Raw genomic sequence first — 27,170 nt, forward strand, 5'->3', positions numbered from 1 at the left:
GAGTATAGAGAAGGAAAGGAACTTCTCATGATCCTAAGCATACCACCTCATCAGTGAAGCATGGTGGTGGTAGTGTCATGGCGTGGGCATGTATGGCTGCCAATGGAACTGGTTCTCTTGTATTTATTGATGATGTGACTGCTGACAAAAGCAGCAGGATGAATTCTGAAGTGTTTCGGGCAATATTATCTGCTCATATTCAGCCACATGCTTTAGAACTCATTGGATGGCGCTTCACAGTGCAGATAGACAATGACCCAAAGCATACTGCAAAAGCAACCAAAGAGTTTTTTAAGGGAAAGAAGCGGAATGTTATGCAATGGCCAAGTCAATCACCTGACCTGAATTCGATTGAGCATGCATTTCACATGCTGAAGACAAAACTGAAGGGAAAATGTCCCAAGAACAAGCAGGAACTGAAGACAGTTGGAGTAGAGGCCTGGCAGAGCATCACCAGGGACGAAACCCAGCGTCTGGTGATGTCTATGCGTTCCAGACTTCAGGCTGTAATTGACTGCAAAGGATTTGCAACCAAGTATTAAAAAGTGAAAGTTTGATTTATGATTATTATTATGTCCCATTACTTTTAGTCCCTTAACAAGTGGAAGGCACATATGCAAACTGTTGTAATTCCTACACCGTTCACCTGATTTGGATGCAAATACCTTCAAATTAAAGCTGACAGTCTGCAGTTAAAGCACATCTTGTTAGTTTCATTTCAAATCCATTGTGGTGGTGTATAGAGCCAGAAATGTTTTTTCTTAATTGTTAGCATATATACTTTGGGGAGAGGTTCAGCATTACCTCTTTAAGGACCAAAACACAGTTTCCCGGACCCACAGATTTTGGTAGCTCTGCTATCCGTCCTTTGTTCAGATAGGGACCTGAGAAGCAGCGATGGTTGAAAAAGATCTTGGGGCAGAGATATTTCCCATTGGATGCTACGGAGAAAACAGGAATAAATAATGTCACCACTTCATGTGTATAATATACAATACAAAACTATATAAAAATGTGCAATAATTTCTACAGTACATCTTAGACGATTATTAATCATTATGTAAATATGTTCTAATCTGCATAACATAAGATTTATTCATATATTTTTACATCTGATAATCAGTTCAGTGCAATCAATAGATTAAGGTGACCTAATATAACAAACAACACAGGAAATTTCCATTTTGCTATTTAATATTCCTCTTTTAGGGGATTATTTAATGTTTTTCCCAGGGAGTATAATCTCAAAAACTCCTTAAGTTTACTGAATCTTCTAGTTATATTTTGTCATTTAAAACAAATACCAGTGAGGACTTTATTGTCATTGTCCCATATGTTTTCAATTACTTAATGCAGTACTTTCTTTTGGCATCTGTCACCATAGAGTTCCATTGTAAAAAAAAAAAAAAAATGTACAGGCGAAACTCGAAAAATTTGAATATCGTGCAAAAGCTCATTTATTTCAGTAATGCAAATTAAAAGGAATAGCATTAATGCACGATATTCAAATTTTTCGAGTTTCACCTGTATATGTTAACGCATACATATTTTTGCAGGAGTCACAGTATGGACTCCTGCAAAGTCCAGCAAAAAAGCTAGATTTTTGTACTTACCGTAAAATCTGTTTCTCTTCCATTCATTGGGGGACACAGTCTTGACCTTGGGTATAGCTATTGCCACTAGGAGGTGACACTAAGCAAAAGAAGTGTTAGCTCTTCCTCTCAGCTATATCCCTCCTGCAGACACTGAACTAATCAGTTTGTTCAAAAGCAGTAGGAGCAGCCAGGAGAAGCCAACAGCCAATAATACAAAGAAAGAAAACCGGAGATGGGTCATCCTGAAGAACCAGAAGGATCCATCTAGGAGAATCAGTAATGGATATACAGGGTGGGAGCTGTGTTCCCCCAATGTTCCACCAATTTTACGATAAGTACAAAAATCTAGTTTTCTTATCTGTATCATTGGGGGACACAGTCTTGACCTTGGGATGTTCCAGAGCAGTCCCCGGGGTGGGTCATAAACGAAGAAGCCATCCTGCCAATCTGAGAACTGCTTTCTGCAAAACTCTACACCCAGAGAAGTGTCAGAAGATGCAAAGGTGTGCACTTGGAAAACTTGGAAAAGTGTGCCCAGATGACCAGGCAGCTGCCCTGCACCCTTGAAGGGCCAAAGCCCCATGATGTACTGCCCAACCATAATGAGCAGTAACCCGGAAGGGTGGAGCCCGTCCACTGATGTGGTACGCTTCCACAACAGCCAAACGAATCCATCGGGAAATGGAAACTTTGGAGACAGCCAGCCCTCATCTCGGTTCCTCCGGAATGACGAATAATGAATCCGTCCGTCGGAAAGAGGACGTCTGAAACAGACCTAAGGGAACTGCACCCACATCCATCTGTACTAATAACCAGCACTGCAATCCTCAGCAGAGAGCCCAGAAGCACTTTCCTCAGCACAGTAGCACTGAGGCAGGGAAGGGGTTGGGGCGGAGCTTATTGGCAGCTGGTGGGGCTAGAGCAATTACTACACCAGGTTGGACTCTCATCAACAACACATCCTGCTTGGCTTCCAAATGAAGGGACACCTGCCGAAACTGAGGCCTCAGGTGGAGGTAAGTAGGCCTCCATGGGGGATATTCACATGAAAAAACCTGAGGAGGGGGAGGGAGGAGAAATAGGGGCCTTGGGGACTGAGAGAATACTCACCCGTTTGGCGTTTTCTGCCCCCCTGGGTCCAGCTGGGTCACCAGCTTTGGTGTGTTACCCCTTGGTGAGGGTAGCTACACCGGTAACAGAGGGGACTTTGGTGGAGAACGGACCTGGTAACCCGAAATCTGGCGGGAGACAGAGGTTTTTACAGGAAGCTCTGGTCCTCCTTGCCTTCTTTTTGCAATGAAACTCTATGGTGACGGACGCCACAATATGGCATCTGTCGGAAGGCATCCGTTAACGTATAGGGTTTTTGTGTACGTTAAACATATGGCAAAAACCTGATGTGAACCCAACGTTATAGAAGTTGACGTAGAAACCTGTATCACGGCTTCCGTTATAAATGGCAATGAAGATGTAGTGCCAGATCCATAGCATGAATGACATCACAGGCATCTAAACATTATAACGAACCCGGTGACTTGCAATGGGGTCAATCAGGTTCCACCCAGGTATCCATCATTTTGATGGAAAAAATAGCACTGCACACACAAAACGTGAACGTAACCTAACAAAAGTGATTTATGTAGAAAAAAAAACGATGAGTACATTTTCCAGTAATCAGATTTTCCAGACCCCACGACAGCACCACAGAGAGATGGTTCCGCCTCCCAGGACAGGAAACCTGCAGCATAAAAAGGTGGAGCCTCTCTCCCACCTCAGTGAGTTTACAGAGCATGAGAGATGGAACTTTTTGAGGCTGTCTTACCCTTATTTACACCTGAAAGAAGAACAAATAAAGCAGACAACTTCCTGCACTCCTTGGTCACTTCTAGGTAATGGATAAGAATTTGTCTCACATCTAAAGAGAGAAAAACCCTCTCTTCATTATCTTTGGGCTCGGCAAAAAAGGACAGAAGGACCATCTCCTGGAGATTATTAGACCTGGATGGAACTTTTAGTAAAAATTTTGGGTCTGGCCTAAGTACTACCCTATCCTCCAGAATCGACATAAAGGGAGGGTTGATAGAGATAGATTGAGTCTCGCCAACCCCTCTAGCAGATGTTAGAGCTACCAACAGGACTAGCTTAAGGGTAAGCATTTTTACTGAACAAGACTCCAAAGGCTTAAAGGGTTCCCTAGTTAACGCATTCAACACTAGGTTCAAATCCCATGGAGGAAATTTAGGACCTGTCACTGGGATGATTCTATCTACCGCCTTGAAAAATCTCACTATCCAAGGGTTTATAGCAAAATTTTTACCTCAGAGGGCAAAAAGGGCTGAAACTTGCACTTTAAGAGTGCTCTTAGCTAACCCCATAGACAAACCCCTTTGAAGAAACTCTAGAATCTGTACAATAGAAATTTCACAGGGCCATGAATCTGCCTTTATTCCTGCAAAGGATGGGAATCTTTTCCAAATCCTAGTATAAATAGAATTTGTCACTGCTTTCCTACTTTTAAGTAAGGTAGCTGTTAAGGCTTTAGAAAAACCCTGGCTGATTAGGAATTACCTCTCAAGTTCAATGCCATGAGATGCAGCCTCCCCACATCTGGATGATGTACTGGGCCCTGCACCAGAAGATCCGGAACCTCCGGGAGGATCCAAGGATCCGAGACTGACATGGATCTCAATAGAAAACCATGCCCTTCTTGGCCAAAACGGGGCAATCATGATCATCCTTGCACCCTCGTTCCTGATTTTTTTGAGAACAAGAGGGATCAACTGTAGAGGGGGAAAGGTGTAACCCAGAGGATAGTCGCATCTCTGGAGCAAAGCATCCACCCCCTTCGGGAACTCCCTTGGATTGAGAGAGCAAAATTCCTCTACCTTCCTGTTCTTTCTAGTGGCAAATAGATCTATTGAAGGACAGCCCCAGAGACTCACCATCTTTGCGAAAATTATGGGGTTCAGGGACCACTCCCCCTGCCTCAACCTGTGACGGCTCAAAAAATCTGCCTGGAGGTTTTCTTGTCCCCTTATGTGTAGGGCTGAGAGATGAGCAATCTTTTCTTCCATCTCTTGGAACATCAACTCTGCTTCCCTCATGAGACTGATCTGGTCCCCCCTGACGATTTAAATAAGCCACCGTAGCGCGATTGTCGAACATTATTCTGACATGCCTTTGCTGAATAAAGGGCAATGCTGTTTTTAGAGCTAATCTTACTGCCAGCAGCTCCTTCCTGTTTGATGAGAACGCATTCTGCATTGGAGACCACTGACCCTGAATGACCTGATCCAAGAAATGGGCTCCCCATCCACAAGGGCTGGCATCTGTTGTTATTACCACAGGGTCTGGGTAACATCAAGAAATCCCCTGGCTTAGGTTAGTATAATCTTCCCACCAGGACAGGGATATAGGTGTCTTTTTGGAAATTATCATCTTTGAGTCCAAAGATCCCCCAAGTCTCTTTAGTGATAGAAGAATCTCTCTTTGAAGCTGTTGAGTATGGAAATGACCCTAGAATAGACATTGCCTTCTGAACTGTCAATTTGGGTCTGATCGAAGCCACTTTATTTTTTGCCTGTATATGAAAAATCTTTTCCTTGAGTCAGAAAGATTTTTTGAGCTTCAGAGTCCAGGAGCAGACCCAGGAATAATTGTCACGTCTGTGGTAACATTCTGGATTTTTCTAAGTTTATGATCCAACCTAAGCTCTCCAAGATGTTCCTCACTTCTTGTACTGCTGTCACACAACTCTTCTGAGATCCCGCTACGATTAAAAAATCGTGAGGTAGGGTAGAAATGTAATGTCCTGTTTTCTGATAAACTAAGCTACATCTGCCACCACTTTCGTAAAGATCCTTGGTGCCATGGAGAGGCCGAATGCAAGAGCCTGAAATTGAAGGTGACTTACCTCCCCCTCTATGTTCATCGCTACCCTGAGGAATTGTTGATGAGCTGGATGAATGGGTATGTGATGATAAGCATCTTTTAAGTCTATGACTGCCATAAAACATCTGGGAAACAGAAGATGAACTGCTGATTTTACCTTCTCCATCTTGAAAAACAGGGTGGAGTAGAATCCTTTCCCTTGTTCTGCCGCTGGAACCGGAACTAATACCCGTTTGTTTAACATTTTTTTTACTTCTATCTTTATCTCTAGAGATCCTCTTGTGAAAACAAATTTTTGAGGTGGATTTTTCTGAAATTCCAGCTTTAGTCCTTCTCTTAAAAGCTTTTTTACCCAATCTCCTGCCACCTTCTCCCAGGCGGGAAGGAAGTACTTCAACCTTCCCCCCACCGCGCTTCTAGTGTCATTGCTTAGATTGTTTACCCAGCTGGGAGGAAGAACCCCCGAACATGAAACCTTTGCTTTTTGTAACTCTAGATATGGGATTCTGGTCTATATCACCCAACTGCCTTCTACTCTGAAATCTGGATGATGTACGAAAGGGGCATCTATATCTTTTGAAGGGAGCAAAGGAAGATTCTTGAGAAAACCGTGGAAATCTCTTTTTTCTATCCGCTGCCTTCTCCAAGAGAGAGTCTAGTTCTGAACCAAATAGAAACTGACCCTGACAAGGGATACTACACAATCTTCGTTTAGAGGACAAGTCCCCCCCTTTCCAATTCTTCAACCAAAGAGCTTGGCAGGCAGAATTGGAGAGGGAAGAAGCCCTAGCCACCAGCTTAACCACATCTACAGAAGCATTGGCGATTAAATCAACTGTATTCTGGAACGTGGGCAAGGATGCTAGGATTTGTTCTCTTGGACATTTCTCTTTAATTTGAAATTCTAGTCTCTCTAACCAAACGGCCATGGATCTGGCTGTAACCGTGGCAGCAATATTAGGTCTGAAAGTGGAGGCCGCTGCCTCCCAAGTGTTTCTAAGGCAAGCATCAATTTTTTTATCCAAAGGATCCCATAGGAATCCCATATCCTCAAAAGGTAAGGAAGACTTTCTAGAAATCTTAGATATAGCCACATCTATTTTTGGGGCTTTATCCCAAAATGAGGATTCCTCTTCAAAGGGATACTTTCTTTTAAATCCTTTGGTAAAGAAGGCCTTTTTATCTGGTTTCTTCCATTCTCTGTCAATAATGGATGACATACTTTTATGCAAAGGAAAACATCTGCGCTTTTTTTCTCTAAGGCCCTCAAACACCGAATCAGCCACCGACTTATCTTCTTTTACGTCCTCCAATTCCAAGGTGGATCAACATGTCAATGTCTTCCACTGGAAATAAAGGTCTTCATCTGCCGAAGAGGAATTTTCTGAGTCGTCCCCTTTAACGGCTTCCTCACTATCCGCTGAAGAACCTAATTCCGACTGCTCCACAGACTTCTTTTGTCTCTTACGGGTTTTTAGGGAGTCTTTCACCTCCGACCTAATGAGAGATCCGAAATTTCTCATAAAGCTAGGTGACTCTTCAGCAACTGTTTTCTCAATACATTGTTGTCACAGCTTTTTTGTATATGAGGATGACAGAGGACATCTACATACAGCGCACTCCTTATTCTTTCTCTTTGTCAAGACTTTCTTACTCACAATCTAGAGAAAGAATAACCATATTTTAGTATGGTATCAAATACTGGGCACTTACCCCCTCCAAGTTTGGCAAGTACCGGCGCCGGAATCTCTCCTTCCACCGGATCTGATCTTTTTTCCTCCCCCATCTCTCAAAACCAGGACGTCTGGTGAAAAACTAATTTCTCAGTATAACTTTTATGAGGAGGGATAGAACTCCTCACCGGAGGGTTCTAATATACGAGGAGGACAGCGGAACCGTCAATTAGGAAATATATATACATATTTGGCACAGGAATGAAGGGAACACAACCGGTATCTGCAGCCTACTTGTGAAGCCGCACAACACTACGCCAGAATGCTTCCGGCATCCTGCTCCTTTTAAATGATTGTAACTCCTCCCCGTGCCTGTGAAACGCACATCCGGACCTCACCCAGAAGAACGTCGCTTATAACGCACATCCACCCAGGAAGCGACGTTGGTTCTCGCGATGCCTCCTCCTCTGGATCGCACGTACCGGCGTACGGAAGACCCGATCCACACTGGGTCCCGGCTGCATGCGGCAGAATACAACACCCACCTTGTTTCCTTTTTTTCGGGAATCTCCAGCACGGTCTCACTCCCATTGAGGAGTACACACGCGCCTGCTGTAAGAGCACCATAGCAGCCCGGACTACCACTGGCTCCTCGGGTCCTGCCAGCTCAACATATGTGCGATAGACCCCCGCAGGTATGTGACGCATAACCCTCCAGAGCCTCTCTGGGACTTCCAGGCCATGGGCAGAACCTAAAGGAAAAACTGCAGGTCTCCCACTCCAGGGACAGGAAACCTCACTGAGGTGGGAGAGAGGCTCCACCTTTTTATGCTGCAGGTTTCCTGTCCTGGGAGGCGGAGCCATCTCTCTGTGGTGCTGTCCTGGGGGAAGGGAAAATAGTGCTTATTGTCAGACAGTGATGCTGGGGCTGACAAGAATGTGACAAAGTTAGTTGCTTTATGGCCTGAACATACGGATCAGATTTTTCTCAGATTCCAACCCTTAGTATAGGAGGGTGCAGTGACTAGGTCTGAGGTGGTCCTAACGCTAAACTGGGTCCCCCGGAAACCGTTGAGGTGTCATCACATGTTCCTGCTCTACAGAAGGGATGCTAAGATATGGTGCACTCCAATGGGAATTAAGTCCAGAAAGTTGGAATCTGCAGTAAACCAGTGTGCTTCTTTACTGGAGAAACTCAAGTGCAAAACAATACAGGCAAGGCACTGGGCTGGCTTCTCTAGTCTCCTCTCGGGCAGAAGATGGGTTCATGCCGAGGAAAGGCCTGAGCTAGCTGTCCCTCTCACTCTCAGAAGGCTGGTACCCCGGCAAAAGGATGGAGGCCCACGTTCTGTGGCTCAGTAGTCTGGCTGGCAACCCATGGTCTGTGGCTCAGCATCCCCATCTCAGAGTCTTCTCTTCTAAGCACTGATCCCTAACTGCTAAATACTATGGGCTCTGACTATTCAGCTAGAAACTGTATATAAGGAGAACTACAACTTTCTAGTGGGAGGGGTGTAGTGGAGATACACAACCCAAACAAATGCAATGTTACAATTATCTCTTATAGACTTGCATTAGAACTTCAATAATACTCAATGGCAATGATGGCACAGTTTTCCAGACAAACATAAGTCTTCAGACATAATAACATAGCTACACCTGACCAACACATACTCTTCTTTAAATCCTATGGTAACTGTGGAAAATTACTAGCTTCTCATTATTAACTGGAACGTCCCAAAAGTCTCTTAGTATTCATTAACCCTTTCCATAGTGTTGTGCAAATACAGTGCAAGTGAACAGGATATATATCACAAGCATACATATAAAATGTAGTTAGACAGTATTAAACAGTATGAGTCAGTGCAAGTTAACCCTTTAAAGTGAAATAAGGAAATAAGGGCAAATTTCCACTAATTTGCAGACTTCAAAGTATCTTTGCTCCAGGGCACTACAAGGGTAGCTGTGATCCAAGGATGATTGCACATGCACAGAAGATATCACTTGTGATGTACATGTACAGCAATTTCCCAGAGGGGTTAAGATATTTTGACAGAGTCCGACCTCTTTTCCACAACATGGCTCCAAATCCTCTACATAGAAACTTGTATATATTTGTTGCGTCAGTAATAGCACAGATATTGTTGGTCTTTTTTAATGAGCAGATTGCCTACTGTGCTGAACCAGCAGCAAGTAATAGTAATTTAGAGGTTAAAAATTGCTAACAAGATATCTATAGTGTTAGCAGAATTATAGAAACCATAAGTGAGAACTTTTTTTTCATCAATTGTTCATATTTATAAAAACCTACAGCTCCCGAATGACAATTATGTCAATGAACATAATTATCCCACTCATCTCCATAGACTTGTTCATGTTGATGTTACACTAGTGATTTTAAGATAGGAAACTGCTGTGCGTACCAGTTATCAGAGCTTTAGCACAGCAAGTAAGATGTTGATCTAAAAAACTTAAGGAAAAAAAAAACAATCTGCAATGGAAAAACATTCCTATCGCACACAGAGCAAGCCACAGAGTTCAAATATTGACTGTTAAAATCTCAGGGATGTGTATTTTAAGGTGGAGACGCTAAACTACAGACACACACACACAGATACATTCTAGGTTTGTACTTTTTTAGTAGATTTTTTTTTTAAAGTACTCTTACAGGGTATCCACTATTAGGCCTCTTTCACACGAGCATGTCCGGATAAGGTCTGGATGCGTTGCGGCAAATCCGCGCGAGTAGGTACGCAATTGCAGTCAGTTTTGACTGCGATTGCGTTCCATTGTTCAGTTTTTATCACGCGGGTGCAAAGCGTTTTGCACGCGCGTGATAAAAAACTGAATGTGGTACCCAGACCCGAACTTCTTCACAGAAGTTCAGGTTTGGGTTCAAGGTTGTGTAGATTGTATTATTTTCCCTTCTAACATGGTTATAAGGGAAAATAATAGCATTCTGAATACAGAATGCATAGTACAATAGGGCTGGAGGAGTTAAAAAAATAAATAAATAAATAAAAATAAATGTAACATCCTTAATCCACTTGTTCGCGCAGCCGGCATCTCTTCTGTCTTCTTCTTTGAGGAATAGGACCTTTGATGACGTCACTACGCTCATCACATGGTCCGTCACATGATCCATCACAATGGTGATGGATCATGTGACGGACCATGTGATGAGCGTAGTGACGTCATCAAAGGTCCTATTCCTCAAAGAAGAAGACAGAAGAGATGCTGGCTGCGCGAACAAGTGGATTAAGGTGAGTTTAATTATTTTTTATTTTTTTTAACCCCTCCAGCCCTATTGTACTATGCATTCTGCATTCAGAATGCTATTATTTTCCCTTATAACCATGTTATAAGAGGAAATACTAAAGATCGGGTCCCCATCCCGATCGTTTCCTAGCAACCGTGCGTGAAAATCACACCGCATCCGCACTTGCTTGCGATTTTCACGCAGCCCCATTCACTTCTATGGGGCCTGCATTGCGTGAAAAATGCAGAATATAGAACATGCTGCTATTTTCACGCAACGCACACGTGATGCGTGAAAATCACAGCTCGTGTGCACAGCCCCCTAGAAATGAATGGGTCCGAATTCAGTGCGGGTGCAATGCGTTCACGTCACGCATTGCACCCGCGCGGAATACTCGCTCGTGTGAAAGAGGCCTTAACGTGAGTCTATCAGAAGAAACATAAGCGGAGTCACAGTGCCTGCTAGGCCTTGCTCGCCATAATCCAATTGTACCTTTTATTCTTTGATCCATCGTTGCATTGCTGAGAAAATCAGGTTTTAATCCTTAATGCAAAAGAGCTGTTAAGTGTACTGTGGGAGGGCCTGAACCTCTAACTTGGTTCCTTTTATTTGCCAGCCCCTCTCTTTCATGGATGATCAACAGGGCAGGCTGCAGAATTGTTCTCTCATCTGGCCCTGAAATCTCATGTCCGCGCTGTCCCTTACAAGCCTGGCGCAATCAATACGTTTTTATTGATTTTTAGACATACGTGATAATCATCAATGAACGGCAACACAGTTAGCGCTTTACATAGCCACATTGTGAGCTAAAATCTTTTTTTCAATTGGTCTATATTAGAAATTTGGAGCAGTTTTCCCTGTACAGGGCACGGATGCTCTAGTAGCAGGATCTGAATTTTCTCTCTGCTCAGTCAGCCTGCTCATCTAAAAGGCTTCCTATCTTTGACCTTATAAATACTCATTCTAACTCAGGGGTGAGCAAACTTCGGCACTTCAGCTGCTTTGAAACTACATCTGAGCATGTAACATTCATTTCTATAGGAGTTCAGAGAAGTGCAGAGTAAGTATGCATGCTGGGAGTTGTATTTTCACAACAGATGGAGTGCCAGAGGTTGCCTACCCCCCTTGTAGCTCAATCCTTTTGTTACTGATAAGACTGTGGTTTAATGTGGATTCACATGGCCCGATTGTTGGGCAGATTATTGGGAACGAATGTTCCTGTGAACCCTTGCACCCGATAATCTGCCCATCTAAATGTGCCACTGATCACCGGACAATGAGAGTTCATCAGGTGATCCTGTCGTTCGTATAGGCACACCAATCATCATTTCTGGGCAGCAGATTGTGCTGTCTAAACAGCGATCTGCTACCCAGAAACAGTGTAGCTGTATGGGGACGAGCGATCACAATAGTCATGCCTCATCCTCATACAGTAAAGGAGATCGCTGCATGTAAATACAGCTGTTTCCTTCACTGAACGAGCAGCCGACTGTCGGAAAGGAACGCTTCCTACCGACAATCTGTTACATCGTGCAGTGTGAACCCGCCTTTAAATAAGTGTTATGACCTTCTAGTAATTTAGAGATAAGGTTTATTAGATGACAGCACAAAGTAAAAAGTTTCATATATACAGCTAGAAAAACAGTTAATCCATGTGACAGAAAGTCTAAAAAATTGTAATAAAGACCAATTGAAAATTTTTTTTTTTTAACCCAAAATCATAAAAATAATTCCCCCAAAAGTGTACATAGCCTTTAACAACTCATCTGCACACAGATTGAAAATACAATTTTTTTTATTAATGCACTGGACCAAAGAATAAAAGCTACTGCTGGATTACAGTGAGTGAACACTACCAGGTATTGTGCCTGGTTGAACACTCATTTTCCTGCTGACAGGTTCCCTTTAATGTATGTTAAAATCATGCATCTAAACCTACAGATTACACATTAATTTGATGCTTAAACGATACAGACACAGTTAGGGTTTTGTTTATTATTGCATTCTACACCGTTTTTGCTTTGCAGCTTTCACATTCAGTGCATCTGCAAACTGCTGCTGCTACCTTACAGCTCAAACATTCACTATAGGTGAATTCTTATCAGTCTGATAAGAATTTAGTTTAAACGAGTGTTTAGGAGCCGTCAGGAGTTCAGGGGTTATCCGATTTCAGAAACATCTCCCCCATGTGTTGGGCCCCTCACAGGTAATATACTTAGCCCGCTCCCCTCCTGGTCCTTAGTGTCACCCGTGATGCTAGGGATGCTTGTCCCTGTCCCCGCCTGCCATTGGCTGCTCCCCCCCCCCCCCCAACACCAGATGTATTCATCGGTGTACAAGGAGAAGCAGCAGGGACCAGGAGCGGGATAAGTATATTACCTGTTAGGGGCCCGGCACATGGGGGTGTTGTTTCTGAAATCGGATAACCCCTTTAAGGACTACAAATCCAGCCGTCAGGGCAGCTCTCACAGATGCAGAAAGCAACTGAAAGGTGCCCAAAATAAGTAGAATCGGATAATAAAAAAAATGCCACAAGTGTGGCACAGCCACAAAGAAAAGCAGCTGAAAAAGTTAGTTTGCTGCAATTGCATTGTAATAAAATTTATTTTACAGGTGGTTATTATCTGAACAGATCAGGAAGGGCAGCACACAGACAACGGTGCTGTGTACACACAGCAACATCCACTGCAGAATTGTGGCGGATCCTTTTGTACCTTTGCACTGTAATGAGTGAAAGCTGCTTCAAATTAGAAGAAATTCACTGCAAATACAGAAGACTGCAGATTTCAAATTTCAAAGTACTTCCTCAAAAATGAGCAGCTATTTTCATAGTGTGTGAAGGTGTAAAATCACATTTACTTGTATGCACATGGCCTAAGCTGAAAACATTCTTCTCTCTGAACAGTTATGATATCAGAATGTAATGACGACAACATGGTATGTTCACGTGGCGGATTCTGCTTCTGTAAAAATTCACCCCATACTCCGTGGCAGAAACCGTTGTGGTTTCTGCTGGGGTTGTTCACTGTCAATGACGATGACCTTCTTGCGCTTAGCTCCATTGAATGGAGCTAATCCAAGAGCTGAAACATGCCGTGGTTTCAAGCGTCATCCATCCAGACACTGTGCCAAGAAGGGACATGTCCCTTGGCATGGTTGTGGCTTTAAACCACTGGCCGTGTCTGGAATTTAAGCGTATTCTACAGAGGGCGGCAGTGTTACCAGAGCTGTAACTTTGATCTCCTGGGCCCGACATTTACCATGTGCCATTTATGACAATGATGTCATCTTAAAGGGGTTATAAAAAAAAAAAAAAAAAGTATTATGCAATGAATAGGGCATTTCAAGAAAAATATTACTGCAATATACCTGCATAAAATTTTTATTTTTTATGTACATTACATTTGTATCTCAGGTAGCGCCCCCTGCTGTTTATCCTTCTGGTCAAACTTCTCCTGCATTCAGTGGTGGACAAACATGCTCAGTAGGTTCCCTGCAACCTTCCCCTCCTTTCAGTGCTGGCACCATAAAGCAGGTGAAGTGGCCCAGACACCTTCCATTCATCCCCAGTTCTAAATGTATCAAAGTATATAGCTATATATATCGCTAGACAGTGGAGAAGGAAACTGTGGGAAGGGCATTACATGTCAAATGTATCTCTGGGGCTATATGTGCGGGACTACAGGCCAGAAACATGTCAGTAGTACATAACATGATTTTATCTGTTTTCAATATGGATGCCAAATAAAGTTGCTGGAGTTCCATTTTCTATGGTCTGTACTACCTAGTTACCAGTCCTGCAATTTCGGCTGTTCTCCATGAAACATAGCCACTGACAATTGGACAAAATTGTGTGGAGTTGGAGAGTACACAGGACGGGCTGAGGATTGTTTCTTTCATGTATAACGGCCATACCAGGGTTCTGCAGCTCAGCTCCTATTCAAGTGAATGAGAACTGAGCTGCAGTATGCCACAGCACCAGAAACTAAACAGTATTTAAAGCCTTCTGCTTCCACTCTGTACACTGTTTTGTTTCTGGCACTGAAGCTGATAAGATAGGTCACCTGAGGATAGGTCAATATCTGTAGACCAGAGAACCCCTTTAACTAAGAAAAGGCTGCTTGCAATTTATCATACACGTCACATGCTAACACGTTACATTTCCAGACAAAGCTTTTAAAAACAATCCCAGATTCAGTTTGGGCCTAAATTCCCTTTTCCCAAGCAAAAGTAAAAACCGTTAAAAAGGCCTCAGGTCTTTGGGTAAGACTAGGTCATCAGCGACCTCCCTATCCAGCTCATTGCATAGACACATAGCTGTGGTTCACCTGATTAAAACACAGTTTTTCTTTTGTTGACTGGAGTTATATATTTTTTATATGCAAATTAGGCCTTTGGTGCAATGAAGGCATCACCATTTCCCTTGTTCCACCAAAGCTCCACTCCTTTCTGGGGCCAGACCCTCCCTCACTGCTTTGATTGATAGGGCCAGGCAGTGGTAAAGAAGCCTGGGAGGGGCTAGCCAGAGAAAGGAGCAGAGTTTGGGTGCAACAAGAGCAACGGTCAAGCCTTCATTTCACCAACAGCTTAATTTGTATATTTAAAAAAAAGTATCATAAATCGGGAATGGAGCCCTGGATCAACAAAAGAAAAAAAGCTATTTAATCAGGCAAACCACAGCTATGTGTCTACAAACAGTTGGGTAGTCTCTGGAGACAGATTCTCTTTAAATGTAGAATTTCACAGGCATGAGTAAGATTTTTTTTTTTCATTAACGAGTAGTGATCAACAATTTAGCAAGTTGTTAGCGTTCAGAAGATGTTTAATTATACAAAACAATAACCGTTAAATATTTTCCAAAGTTTGCTCATTAATACGATTGTTGCTTGTTCACCCCTAGAGCATTTACACTGTTATTTAGACAAGAGGTGGCGACTAATGATAATCTTTCAGTCATGGCAGACTTGTCTGATCCACACAAAATGAAAGATCTATTATCATGCTACTGCATGTGTCAGTTTCTGAAATGCAAACAATTATCTGAGAATCCAAGCAATAATCGTTCCATCTAATAGGCCTCTCAAGAGGAAAGTACTTTACAGGGGCATAGCTATAGGCGGTGCAGAGGTGCCGCCACCGGGCCCAGGAGCCTGAGGGGGCCCTTGGCCCTTGTGCCACATAAGAGACCGGTATTATAGAAACTGCACACTGGGAGGGCTCTGTTGTAGATTTTGCACTGGGGCCCAGAATCTTCAAGTTACACCTCTGGCTGGAGGGAAGGGGTTAGGACAAGAATTTGGCATGGCGGAAAGGAGGGGGTGCTATTTAAATTTTTGCCTCATGCAGCAGGAGGGCTATGTGCTTCCATGCCCCTGGCCACAAATCACTGAGGGAAGGGGGGCCCAAGCTGAGCTCTTGCACCAGGGCCCATAATCCTTTAGTTATGCCCCTTTCACTTTAAATACTAGAGAAATAGCTTACTGGTGTTGCTGGCTGTAGTATCTGACTCATTTACTCCATGCTTATTCTTAGCAGTCACATCTCTAAAAAAAAAAGAACAGAAATGGTGTCACACACATGTAGATTGGGAAGGCGAGATTACAAGGGTAAAGATAGCCTCTATACCCATTTACTATTATTAGATGTGGATCTTCTTCTAAGAGCCCCTGAAACAAACAGTCCAGGAACCAGGTAGAGAAACTAAGGGCCTTCACATCCTGGCCTTCTCCATGTTGGCTGGCGTATCAGATGCAATGGGGCTCGACTACATTGATGTGACCAAGTTTTGCATGGCGCCATTTGCAGTCATAGCACGTAAGACAAAGCAGCCAAACTCTACTCATCTCACAGTGCAAGTTGATGTTCTCCATCAAAGGCTCAAATTATAGTAGATTCAGTAGCGCTACGGCTCCTTGGCAGAACCTGACTGACTGTACTGTAGGTCAATGGGAGCCGCTGGTTATCTGCCATGCGATGGATGCAGAACTATGTTGTGGTTTCCGTTTCAAATGGAACAAAGCAGCTGTGAACAGAGCCCAATACTCATGAGGAGAGAGATGGTGGGGGGAGATCAAACGAAGAGGTGAAGTGCTCCACAGGCTGCTTTTGCCTCTATGTTCTAGGAATCTGTGGAGCTCCTTGCTTCTGGACTTACAAGGCTTGGCCACACCCTCATCATGTTGATTGACAGGGCCAGGCAGCGTTCACATCATCTTGCCTGGCCCTGTTAATCAACATGATGAGGGCACGGCCAGGGGAGTGTGAGCAGAGCCTCTAGTTAATGTTTCACAAAAACAGGGGCACATAGAAAGAAGGGACAAAGACTGTTCGCTTCAGCTGACAGTAACATATGTCTAAAGTCAGTCAGTTTAATAACGATGTTCTTGATGACAGAAGCCCTTTAAAACGTAAGCAAAATCTTTCCCGACTCACAACATTTTAGGGTAAAAAAACGGACATGTGTAAAATGTCTGAAATGTGCCAAGCACCTGTAGGAAGTTAAAGGGACTGTCCAAGTTGAATAATCTCTCCCAGCCCCTGTAAATGGTGTGAAATAACAAAAGAAGCAATACTTACCATTTGTCTCTCCTGCCACTTCCCATTGTCGTGCTCTGGTCCCTACCCCTCTGGCGTCATTCCCATCGCCCAAGTTCCGTGTACACAGGTCACCGTGCAGCCAATCACTGGTCTCAGCAGTATCCGGGACGTCACTGCTGAGGCTTGGGATTGGCTACACCAGTGACGTGGTGTGTATGGAACATCACTGCTGCAGCCAAGAAAATAGACAGCAGCAGGAAGGAACATCGCAGGAATGGCAGAAGAAAAGTATCACTTCTTTTGTTATTTTAGACAATTTACAGCTGTTTCCTAAGTTTTTATTTAAATCAGACAACAATCAGTGCAACTACAAGCATGCAAACAATGCTGTCCACATGCCATAAACATGTGGTGTATGAGTATGTGCCATTCTCGTCCTCAGGCATATGGTATAAAACTGTTTGCGGCAATTTTTGCGGGCAACCCCTTTGTGTGTAGATTTGTGTTCATTTACTTACTGTTTCTGAGAGTGTCTAGCAGTCTTCTTCCGAGGTTTTGCTAATGAAAAAAAAAAATAAAAAATGAAATCCATGTTATGCCCAAATGTAATAAGGGCACATGCACAGTTTTCTGGCAAGTCTATCTAACACTGCCTAAAAGACACAAAAATATGTAAATGTGGCACAATTCTAGAAAATGATCACATTTCAATGCAACAAATTATTTCCTGATCTGCCAAACCCAAAGCTGGTTAGCATACAGCACCCCAATCTTTCCCTAGGGTAGTACAGGGAAGTTAAGAAACATCTCATACATGCTGATAAATGTTATTTGCAGCTATTACTATATTTCAGAACATTTTAATAAAAGCTTGCATTGAATCAGAATAAAGTGAAAATTTACCATTTGTAGGAGGTGGGGTACATAAGGGGTGCCCATTAGTTTCACACCATCCCATTGGAAAGATGTCAATGGACTCTACATGCACAATGCACTCGGGAACAGGAGTCTTCACGCCTAGTGAATAGTGAAATATGATGCTATTTTAACATTTTTAAGCCTAACATTTGTTTTTCTTATTTAAACCACAAAATCAGAGAATATAGCACTCCCTTCCAATGAATCTGTCTGGGCTGTAGGCATGTCACCATAGGAAGGGATCTATTCCCATATCAATCCAAAACCACAGACAGGTAACATGGACACAGGCACATGGATTTCAGGAACAATTCAAGAAAGGCTCAGGGCAGAGTCAAAATGTCACACACCTGTGGTCAATAAATCCATGTTTGAACTGTTCCTAAGTTGTTACCTGTTCCTTTATTCACATTCAATTGGCAAAATACATTTACAGATCACTATTTTACATTGATGACCTATTCCAAGGATAGGTCATCAGAATCTAATCTATGGGGGTCCAACACGAAGGACCTCCGCTGCCCGGCCTTTTGAGGAGGCCACAGTGCTGTGGCCTCCTCACGGCTTACCAAGCACAGCACCGTACATTGTATAGCAGCTGTGCTTGGTATTGCAGCTTAGCCCAATTCACTTCAATGGGACTGAGCTGCGTCTAAGCCAAATGATCGATGTTCATGACGTCACTGGCCTAGGGTAAGATGCGAGAAGGCCGCGGCGCTCTAGTGACCGCTGAAAAGTTCCGGGTGTCGGAATGAATTTTCCATTTCCCCCATTTGCATGGAGTGCTGGTTGATCATGCACGCTCTCGCTCTAGTAAAAGTCTATGGGGACTGCTGGAGACAGTCGAGTACAGTGCTCCTTTCAGAGTACACAGGGGAGTCCCTGCTGCAATCAGAAACTTTTTAACTTTCCATCTTTAGATAGCTGGTAAGTCTCAGTCTTAGGAAAACCTTTTAAAGGGGTTGGCCCATCTTAAACATAAATGGCATAAGTAGTAAGAGGGTATATGTTTCGTCAAAGTGACAGGTACCACGCCCCCTTTTATATCGCGTGATATTAGGTTTATATCGCGTGATATTAGGTTTATATCGCGTGATATTAGGTTTATATCGCGTGATATTAGGTTTATATCGCGTGATATTAGGTTTATATCGCGTGATATTAGGTTTATATCGCGTGATATTAGGTTTATATCGCGTGATATTAGGTTTATATCGCGTGATATTAGGTTTATATCGCGTGATATTAGGTTTATATCGCGTGATATTAGGTTTATATCGCGTGATATTAGGTTTATATCGCGTGATATTAGGTTTATATCGCGTGATATTAGGTTTATATCGCGTGATATTAGGTTTATATCGCGTGATATTAGGTTTATATCGCGTGATATTAGGTTTATATCGCGTGATATTAGGTTTATATCGCGTGATATTAGGTTTATATCGGTTATCACTTCTCAGATTCCTGCTAATATCAGTCAGTTCACAAATGCAGGCAAAAGCACATTGCTTAAATCAAGACTTTCTCAGACCCGTCACAGGACGTCTGTCATGTACATCAAAAGCAAAGCTTTTTAAAGCTGGACTTTAGCAAATGGATTCGATTATATGTTTAAAAGTATGATAGATTACTAATATTGTCCAGATTTAAATCCTTCAGACTTAAATCCAGACGTTTCTAATGCAAAGGTCATGACATCTTACTACAAAAGGCTGTGTTCTACAAGGTCGTGACATCTGTTTAGACTTTCTACAGACAAGATCGTGAAACCGTCTGGACATGCCACAGGCTGTATTCTTGTCATTGATTTTATTCTACTTATAAAAATCTTACAGGCCTATAATATACATATAGATCGTACAGTAATGCCCGATGTTGTGTATTTGTCTGCTTTGATACCTTATAGTCTTAGAAGTTTATATAAACTTCATAAAGTAGGCAGGAAATATTTCATTGCGGCTTTATAAATAAATTTTGTAATTTTATAACCTTTTGATATAAAAGCTACCCACTTTGATATGAATTTATATCAATTTATACAGTTGATAAATTTCATTTCATAAATTTTTTTTGATAACCCCATTTATAACATTGATAAGCTTTTGATATAAAAGCTACCCACTTTGATATGTATTTATATCAATTTATACAGTTTGATAAGTTTCATTTCATAAAATCTTATTGATACTTAAGTTTATATTGCGTGATATTAAATTTATATTGCTTGATATTAAATTGATATTGATTCTTACTACATTTGTATTCGTCCATTAAGGGCTTACCACTTCTGCCAGATTCTTACTACAGATGGCAACATCCTCCCAGACATTCTTCTCAGATTACTGCTAGTGCTAAAACAGGATGTTGAGCTTTTTTGAGAGACTCCTGACAGCTTACTACAGATGGTGAAATCTACTCCTCGATAAACCTGATATTTGCAAACAAATGGGTTAGTTCATCATACAGCCTTCTATCTATTTATCTATTATCTTTCTATCTACCTATCTATAGTCTATCTATCCATCTATCTGTTATCTATCTATCTATCTATCTATCTATCAATCCATTGTATCCAGACAACTGTCTATCTATCTATCTATCTATCTATCTATCTATAGTCTATCTTTCCATCTATCTGTTATCTATCTATCTTTCCATTTATCTATCTATCTATCCATCCATTTACCCCATCTATCTAAATTATATCAATTTATCTATCTATTTATCTATCTATATTTATATCTACATATCTATGTATCATTACCTATCTATTCTGTCTATCTACAGACATGTCAGGACATGTCCTAATATAAAGTCTATACATATATCTATGTATCTATCTGTTATCTATCTATGTATCTAAACAACCATATACCCCATCTATCTAAATTCTATCTATCAATTTATCTACCTACCTATTAATTATCTATCTATCTTTCTATCTACCTATCTATAGTCTATCTTTCCATCTATCTGTTATCTATCTATCCATTTATCTATCTATCAATCCATTTTTATCCAGACAACTGTCTATCTAACTATCTATCCATCTATCTATCTGTTATCTATCCATTTATCTATCAAACTATCTATCCAGCTATCTGTTATCTATCTATGTATCTATACATCCATATACCCCATCTATCTAAATTCTATCTATCCTTCTATCTATTATCTATCAATTATCTATCTATCTCTCTATCTACCTATATATAGTCTATCTAGCCATCTACCTGTTTTCTATCTATCAATTTATCTACAGCTCTATCCTTCTATCAATTATCTATCTTTCTATCTATCTACCTATCTATAGTCTATCTTTCCATCTATCTGTTAGCTATCTATCTATCCCTTTATCTATCTATATACCTCATCTATCTAAATTCTATCAATTTATCTATTTATCTATCTATATTTCTATCTACATATCTATGTATCAATTACCTATCTATTTATCTATTCTGTCTATCTACAGGACATGTCCTAATATAAAGTCTATACATATATCTATCCATCTATCTGTTATCCATCTATGTAGCTAAACAACCATATACCCCATCTATCTAAAATGTATCTATCAATCAATTATCTATCTATCTTTCTATCTACCTATCTATAGTCTAGCTTTCCATCTATCTGTTATCTATCTTTCCATTTATCTATGTATCTATACAGCAATATACCCCATATATCTAAAGTCTATCTATCAATTTATCTACCTATCTATCCTTCTATCTATCAATTATCTATATATCTTTCTATCTACCTATCTATAGTCTATCTTTCCATCTATCTGTTATTTAGCTATCTATCCATCCATCTGTTATCTATCTATCTATCTATGTATCTATACATCCATATACCCCATCTATCTAAATTCTATCTATCCTTCTATCTATCTATCTTTCTATCTACCTATCTATAGTCTATCTATCCATCTACCGGTTTTCTATCAATTATCTATCTATCTATCTATCTACTTATCTGTAGTCTATCTTTCCATCTACTTATCTGTAGTCTATCTTTCCAGCTATCTATATTTATAGTGCTTGATATTAAAATGTTATATTGCTTGATATTAAATTTATAGTGCTTGATATTAAAATGCTATATTGCTTGATATTAAATTTATATTGCTTGATATTAAATTTATATACTGTTGTGCACTGTCACAGATGTCCTAAGACATATCCTACACAACCAACCCCCAACACTCTTTGTCAATACACACCTTAGTATTTCTCTGTGCCAACCATCCCCACCACTCTGTGGCAATACACACCGCAATGTTGCAAAGTTGTATTCATTTAAAATGTTTACACAATACAAAATTTCAAAAATGTTGCACAATATGCTGTAAAAATGTCAAAATGATCAATTTATCCGTATATCTATCTATCACAATCTAACGTTTCAATAGATAAATATTTTATCTTTCTATCTATTTCTAACCATCTAGCTACTATAACATGGCTATCTATCAAACATCTATCTATTTACATTTCCATCTATCAAACATCTATTTATCTTTCTATCTATCTAACTGGCTGTCTTTCTATCTTTCTTTCTATCTATCTATTATCTATCTTTCTATCTATCTATCCATTTTACCTAACAATTTATCCATTTATCTATCTTTCAATCTATCCATCTATCTAACAATTTATCTTTTTTTTTGTTTTTGTGTATATCTGTGCCAATATCTGTGTATATCTGTGCCAATATAGACTGACAAACCCCACCACTCTGTCAATACACAGCAATGTTGCAAAGTTGTATTCATTTGAAATGTATACACAATTCAAAATTTCAAAGTGTTGTACAATATGCTGTAAAAATGTCAAAATGAATACAACTTTGCAACATTGCTGTGTGTATTGACAGAGTGGTGGGGTTTGTCAGTCTATATTGGCACAGATATACGGATAAATTGATCATAGATAGATAAATGGATAAATTGTTAGATAGCTGGATAGATAGAAAAATTGATAGAAAGATAGATAGAAAGATAGAAAGACAGATAAATGGATACATTGTTAGATAAATGGATAGATTGAAAGGAAAATAGATAGAAAGATTGCACGTTAGATAGATATTAGAAGCTAGATAAATAGATATGTGGTAGCTAGACAAAAAAAAAAAAAGGATAAATTGTTAGATAAATGGATAGAAAGATAGATAATAGATATAAATAAAGATAGAAAGACAGCCAGTTAGATAGATAGAAAGATAAATATATGTTTGATAGATAGAAAGGTAAATGGATAGATGTTTGATAGATAGCCATGTTATAGTAGCTAGATGGTTAGAAATAGATAGAAAGATAGACAGATAAATTGATAAATTGTTAGATAAAATGGATAGATAAATAGAAAGATAGATAATAGATAGAAAGAAAGATAGAAAGACAGCCAGTTAGATAGATAGAAAGATAAATAGATGTTTGATAGATAGAAATGTAAATGGATAGATGTTTGAGAGATAGAAATGTAAATAGATAGATGTTTGATAGATAGCCATGTTATAGTAGCTAGATGGTTAGAAATAGATAGAAAGATAAAATATTTATCTATTGAAACGTTAGATTGTGATAGATAGATATACGGATAAATTGATCATTTTGAAATTTTTACAGCATATTGTACAACATTTTAGAAATTTTGTATTGTGTAAACATTTTAAAAATGAATACAACTTTGCAACATTGCGGTGTGTATTGCCACAGAGTGGTGGGGATGGTTGGCACAGAGAAATACTAAGGTGTGTATTGACACAGAGTGTTGGGGGTTGGTTGTGTAGGATATGTCTTAGGACATCTGTGACAGTGCACAACAGTATATAAATTTTATATCAAGCAATATAAATTTTAATATCAAGCACTATAAATATAGCTGGAAAGATAGACTACAGATAAGTAGATAGATAGATAATTGATAGATAGAAAACAGGTAGATGGATAGATAGATAGATAGATAGAAGGATAGATAGAATTTAGACAGATGGGGTATATGGATGTATAGATACATAGATAGATAACAGATAGATGGAAAGATAGGTAGATAGATAGATAGATAAATTGATAGATACATTTTAGATAGATGGGGTATATGGTTGTTTAGCTACATAGATAGATAACAGATAGATGGATAGATATATGTATAGACTTTATATTAGGACATGTCCTGACATGTCTGTAGATAGAAAGATAGATAATTGATAGGTAGGTAGATAAATTGATAGATAGAATTTAGATAGATGGGGTATATGGTTGTTTAGATACATAGATAGATAACAGATAGATACATAGATACATAGATATATGTATAGACTTTATATTAGGACATGTCCTGACATGTCTGTAGATAAACAGAATAGATAGATAGGTAATGATACATAGATATGTAGATAGAAATATAGATAGATAAATAGATAGATAAATTGATAGAATTTAGATAGATTGGTTAAATGGATGGATAGATAGATAGATAGATAGATAGATAGATAAATGGAAAGATAGATAACAGATAGATGGAAAGATAGACTATAGATAGATAGATAGATAGATAGACAGTTGTCTGGATACAATGGATTGATAGATAGATAGATAACAGATAGATGGATAGATAGACTATAGATAGGTAGATAGAAAGATAATAGATAAATAGATAGAAGGCTGTATGATGAACTAACCCATTTGTTTGCAAATATCAGGTTTATCGAGGGGTAGATTTCACCATCTGTAGTAAGCTGTCAGGAGTCTCTCAAAAAAGCTCAACATCCTGTTTTAGCACTAGCAGTAATCTGAGAAGAATGTCTGGGAGGATGTTGCCATCTGTAGTAAGAATCTGGCAGAAGTGGTAAGCCCTTAATGGACGAATACAAAAGTAGTAAGAATCAATATCAATTTAATATCAAGCAATATAAATTTAATATCACGCAATATAAACTTAAGTATCAATAAGATTTTATGAAATGAAACTTATCAAACTGTATAAATTGATATAAATACATATCAAAGTGGGTAGCTTTTATATCAAAAGCTTATCAATGTTATAAATGGGGTTATCAAAAAAAATTAATGAAATGAAATTTATCAACTGTATAAATTGATATAAATTCATATCAAAGTGGGTAGCTTTTATATCAAAAGGTTATAAAATTACAAAAATTTTTTATAAAGCCGCAATGAAATAATTCCTGCCTACTTTATGAAGTTTATATAAACTTCTAAGACTATAAGGTATCAAAGCAGACAAATACACGACATCGGGCATTACTGTACGATCTATATGTTTATTATAGGCCTGTAAGATTTTTATAAGTAGAATAAAATCAATGACAAGAATACAGCCTGTGGCATGTCCAGACAGTTTCACGAGCATGTCTGTAGAAAGTCTAAACAGATGTCACGACCTTGTAGAACACAGCCTTTTGTAGTAAGATGTCATGACCTTTGCATTAGAAACGTCTGCATTTAAGTCTGAAGGATTTAAGTCTGGAGGATATTAGTAATCTATCATACTTTTAAACATATAATCAAATTCATTTGCTAAAGTCCAGCTTTAAAAAGCTTTGCTTTTGATGTACATGACAGATGTCATGACCTTTTAGAACACATCCTGTGATGGGTCTGAGAAAGTCTTGATTTAAGCAATGTGCTTTTGCCTGCATTTGTGAACTGACTGATATTAGCAAGAATCTGAGAAGTGATAAGTGATATAAACCTAATATCACGCAATATAAACCTAATATCATGCGATATAAACCTAATATCATGCGATATAAACCTAATATCAAGCGATATAAACCTAATATCAAGCGATATAAAAGGGGGCGTATAAAAGAGGGCGTGGTACCTGTCACTTTGACAAAACATATACCCTCTTACTACTGGCATATACATAGAATATGCCATAAATACCTGATATGTGCAGGTCTCACCTCGGGTTCCTGTTCAGATTCATACTGGCTGCTTCAGAAGTCAGTGAAGAGGGGGTCATGCTGTTATTTTTGTAGTTTACGGGAGTTACAGAAAGAGTCAAGCACTGCTTGCACTGCTCTTTCCAAAACTACCATGTGAATATTTCACAATAAGTGAATGGGAGTTGTCAAAACCTCATTCACATACATTGAGCTGATCTTTGTGGATTCAGCATCTGAAAATCTGCAACTGATACACTGTAAGAACCAGGAATAGGTATTATATGCAGGCACATATGTTTAGGCCTATTAAGAACACAGCCTGAGAGGCTCTGTGTCTCCAGTCAAATGCGTTTAAAAAATAAAACTTCAGCACTCCTCCAATTCAAAGCAATGTGGTTATTTATTCATTAGGCATCACTACAAGGTGACATTTCGACTCCAAATCTTTGAAGAAAAAGACTTGAGAGAGTCGAAATTTCGCCTTGTATTGATGCCTAATGAATAAATAACCACATTGCTTTGAATTAGAGGAGTGCTGCAGTTTTACTTTTTGAACTACTGTCTGGGACCATAGGCCAGGGTTCGACACTGCTTGCACCCATTACTCCCTTAGGGATTACTTCTCTGGAAACACCTATTGAGGTAAACGTAGTGCTTCTCTCTCCTGGATCTTTCTTTTCCCGTCAAATGCAGACACTCAGCTCCGTTGCCTCCTTATTGACAGCCAGTTAGAGTCTGTACTAAACCCACCCCCCACTTGCTGAGGTTTCAGATTATTTGACCATGTCAGACATTTGTAAAACACCAACATAAATTGCGCTAACTAGTAGTAAAACTTAATTTTAAGGTTCAAATAATTTGAGAACTAAAACCTTCTAGCTGGAGCCAGATGTAAAGGCCGTTGACCCTCGTTACAGTGGCAATGCAGATATCCCGTGGCTGAAAGGGATTGACGGCCTCGAGCTTCATGCGTTCCTGAAGAACATGTTCATTCTGGACCTTCATACAGAAGAAAAACCATGTAGGTCAGAATGTGCAGCAGGAATCAAGAAGATTACTAGCATCAGTGTTTGGTCCTAATGAATAGACTCATTTATAATTCTACTGTACATGGGGAACAATATTGAGCCACATAGTGTTTTCATTTAGTTATCCCATTACATTGACTTCTCTCATACTACATAATTAGTTGCTTGGTGAGTCTTGTGCAACCTTGGCAAGGTAAGACAAACTATTTTAATGGATCCAAAATATTCCCATGCCCATGTCGATGTAGGTAAACCTATATGGACAGCAATTACCCCCTTACCACTTTATGTGCCTTAGGCAGGGTGATGAATCTCCTGAAAGAAACCAGTCCTTTCTGGAGAC

At 39.9% G+C, this 27,170-nt stretch overlaps 1 protein-coding gene across 1 annotated transcript in view; it reads right to left on the reverse strand.

Moving 5' to 3' along the window:
• The window catches only part of SFMBT1 (Scm like with four mbt domains 1), a 134,952-nt gene that overhangs the window by 42,806 nt on the left and 64,976 nt on the right, over window positions 1-27,170 (reverse strand). Inside the window, exons 11-15 of the mRNA XM_040407409.1 lie at window positions 26,672-26,798; window positions 17,859-17,972; window positions 17,474-17,513; window positions 15,900-15,961; window positions 805-941 (exon numbers count right to left, since the gene is read on the reverse strand). Of these exons, the coding sequence (XP_040263343.1) occupies window positions 805-941; window positions 15,900-15,961; window positions 17,474-17,513; window positions 17,859-17,972; window positions 26,672-26,798 (480 nt within the window). The remainder of the gene's footprint in view (window positions 1-804; window positions 942-15,899; window positions 15,962-17,473; window positions 17,514-17,858; window positions 17,973-26,671; window positions 26,799-27,170) is intronic.

The sequence above is a fragment of the Bufo bufo genome, chromosome 9, assembly GCF_905171765.1.
Source record: "Bufo bufo chromosome 9, aBufBuf1.1, whole genome shotgun sequence".
NCBI lineage: Eukaryota > Metazoa > Chordata > Amphibia > Anura > Bufonidae > Bufo > Bufo bufo.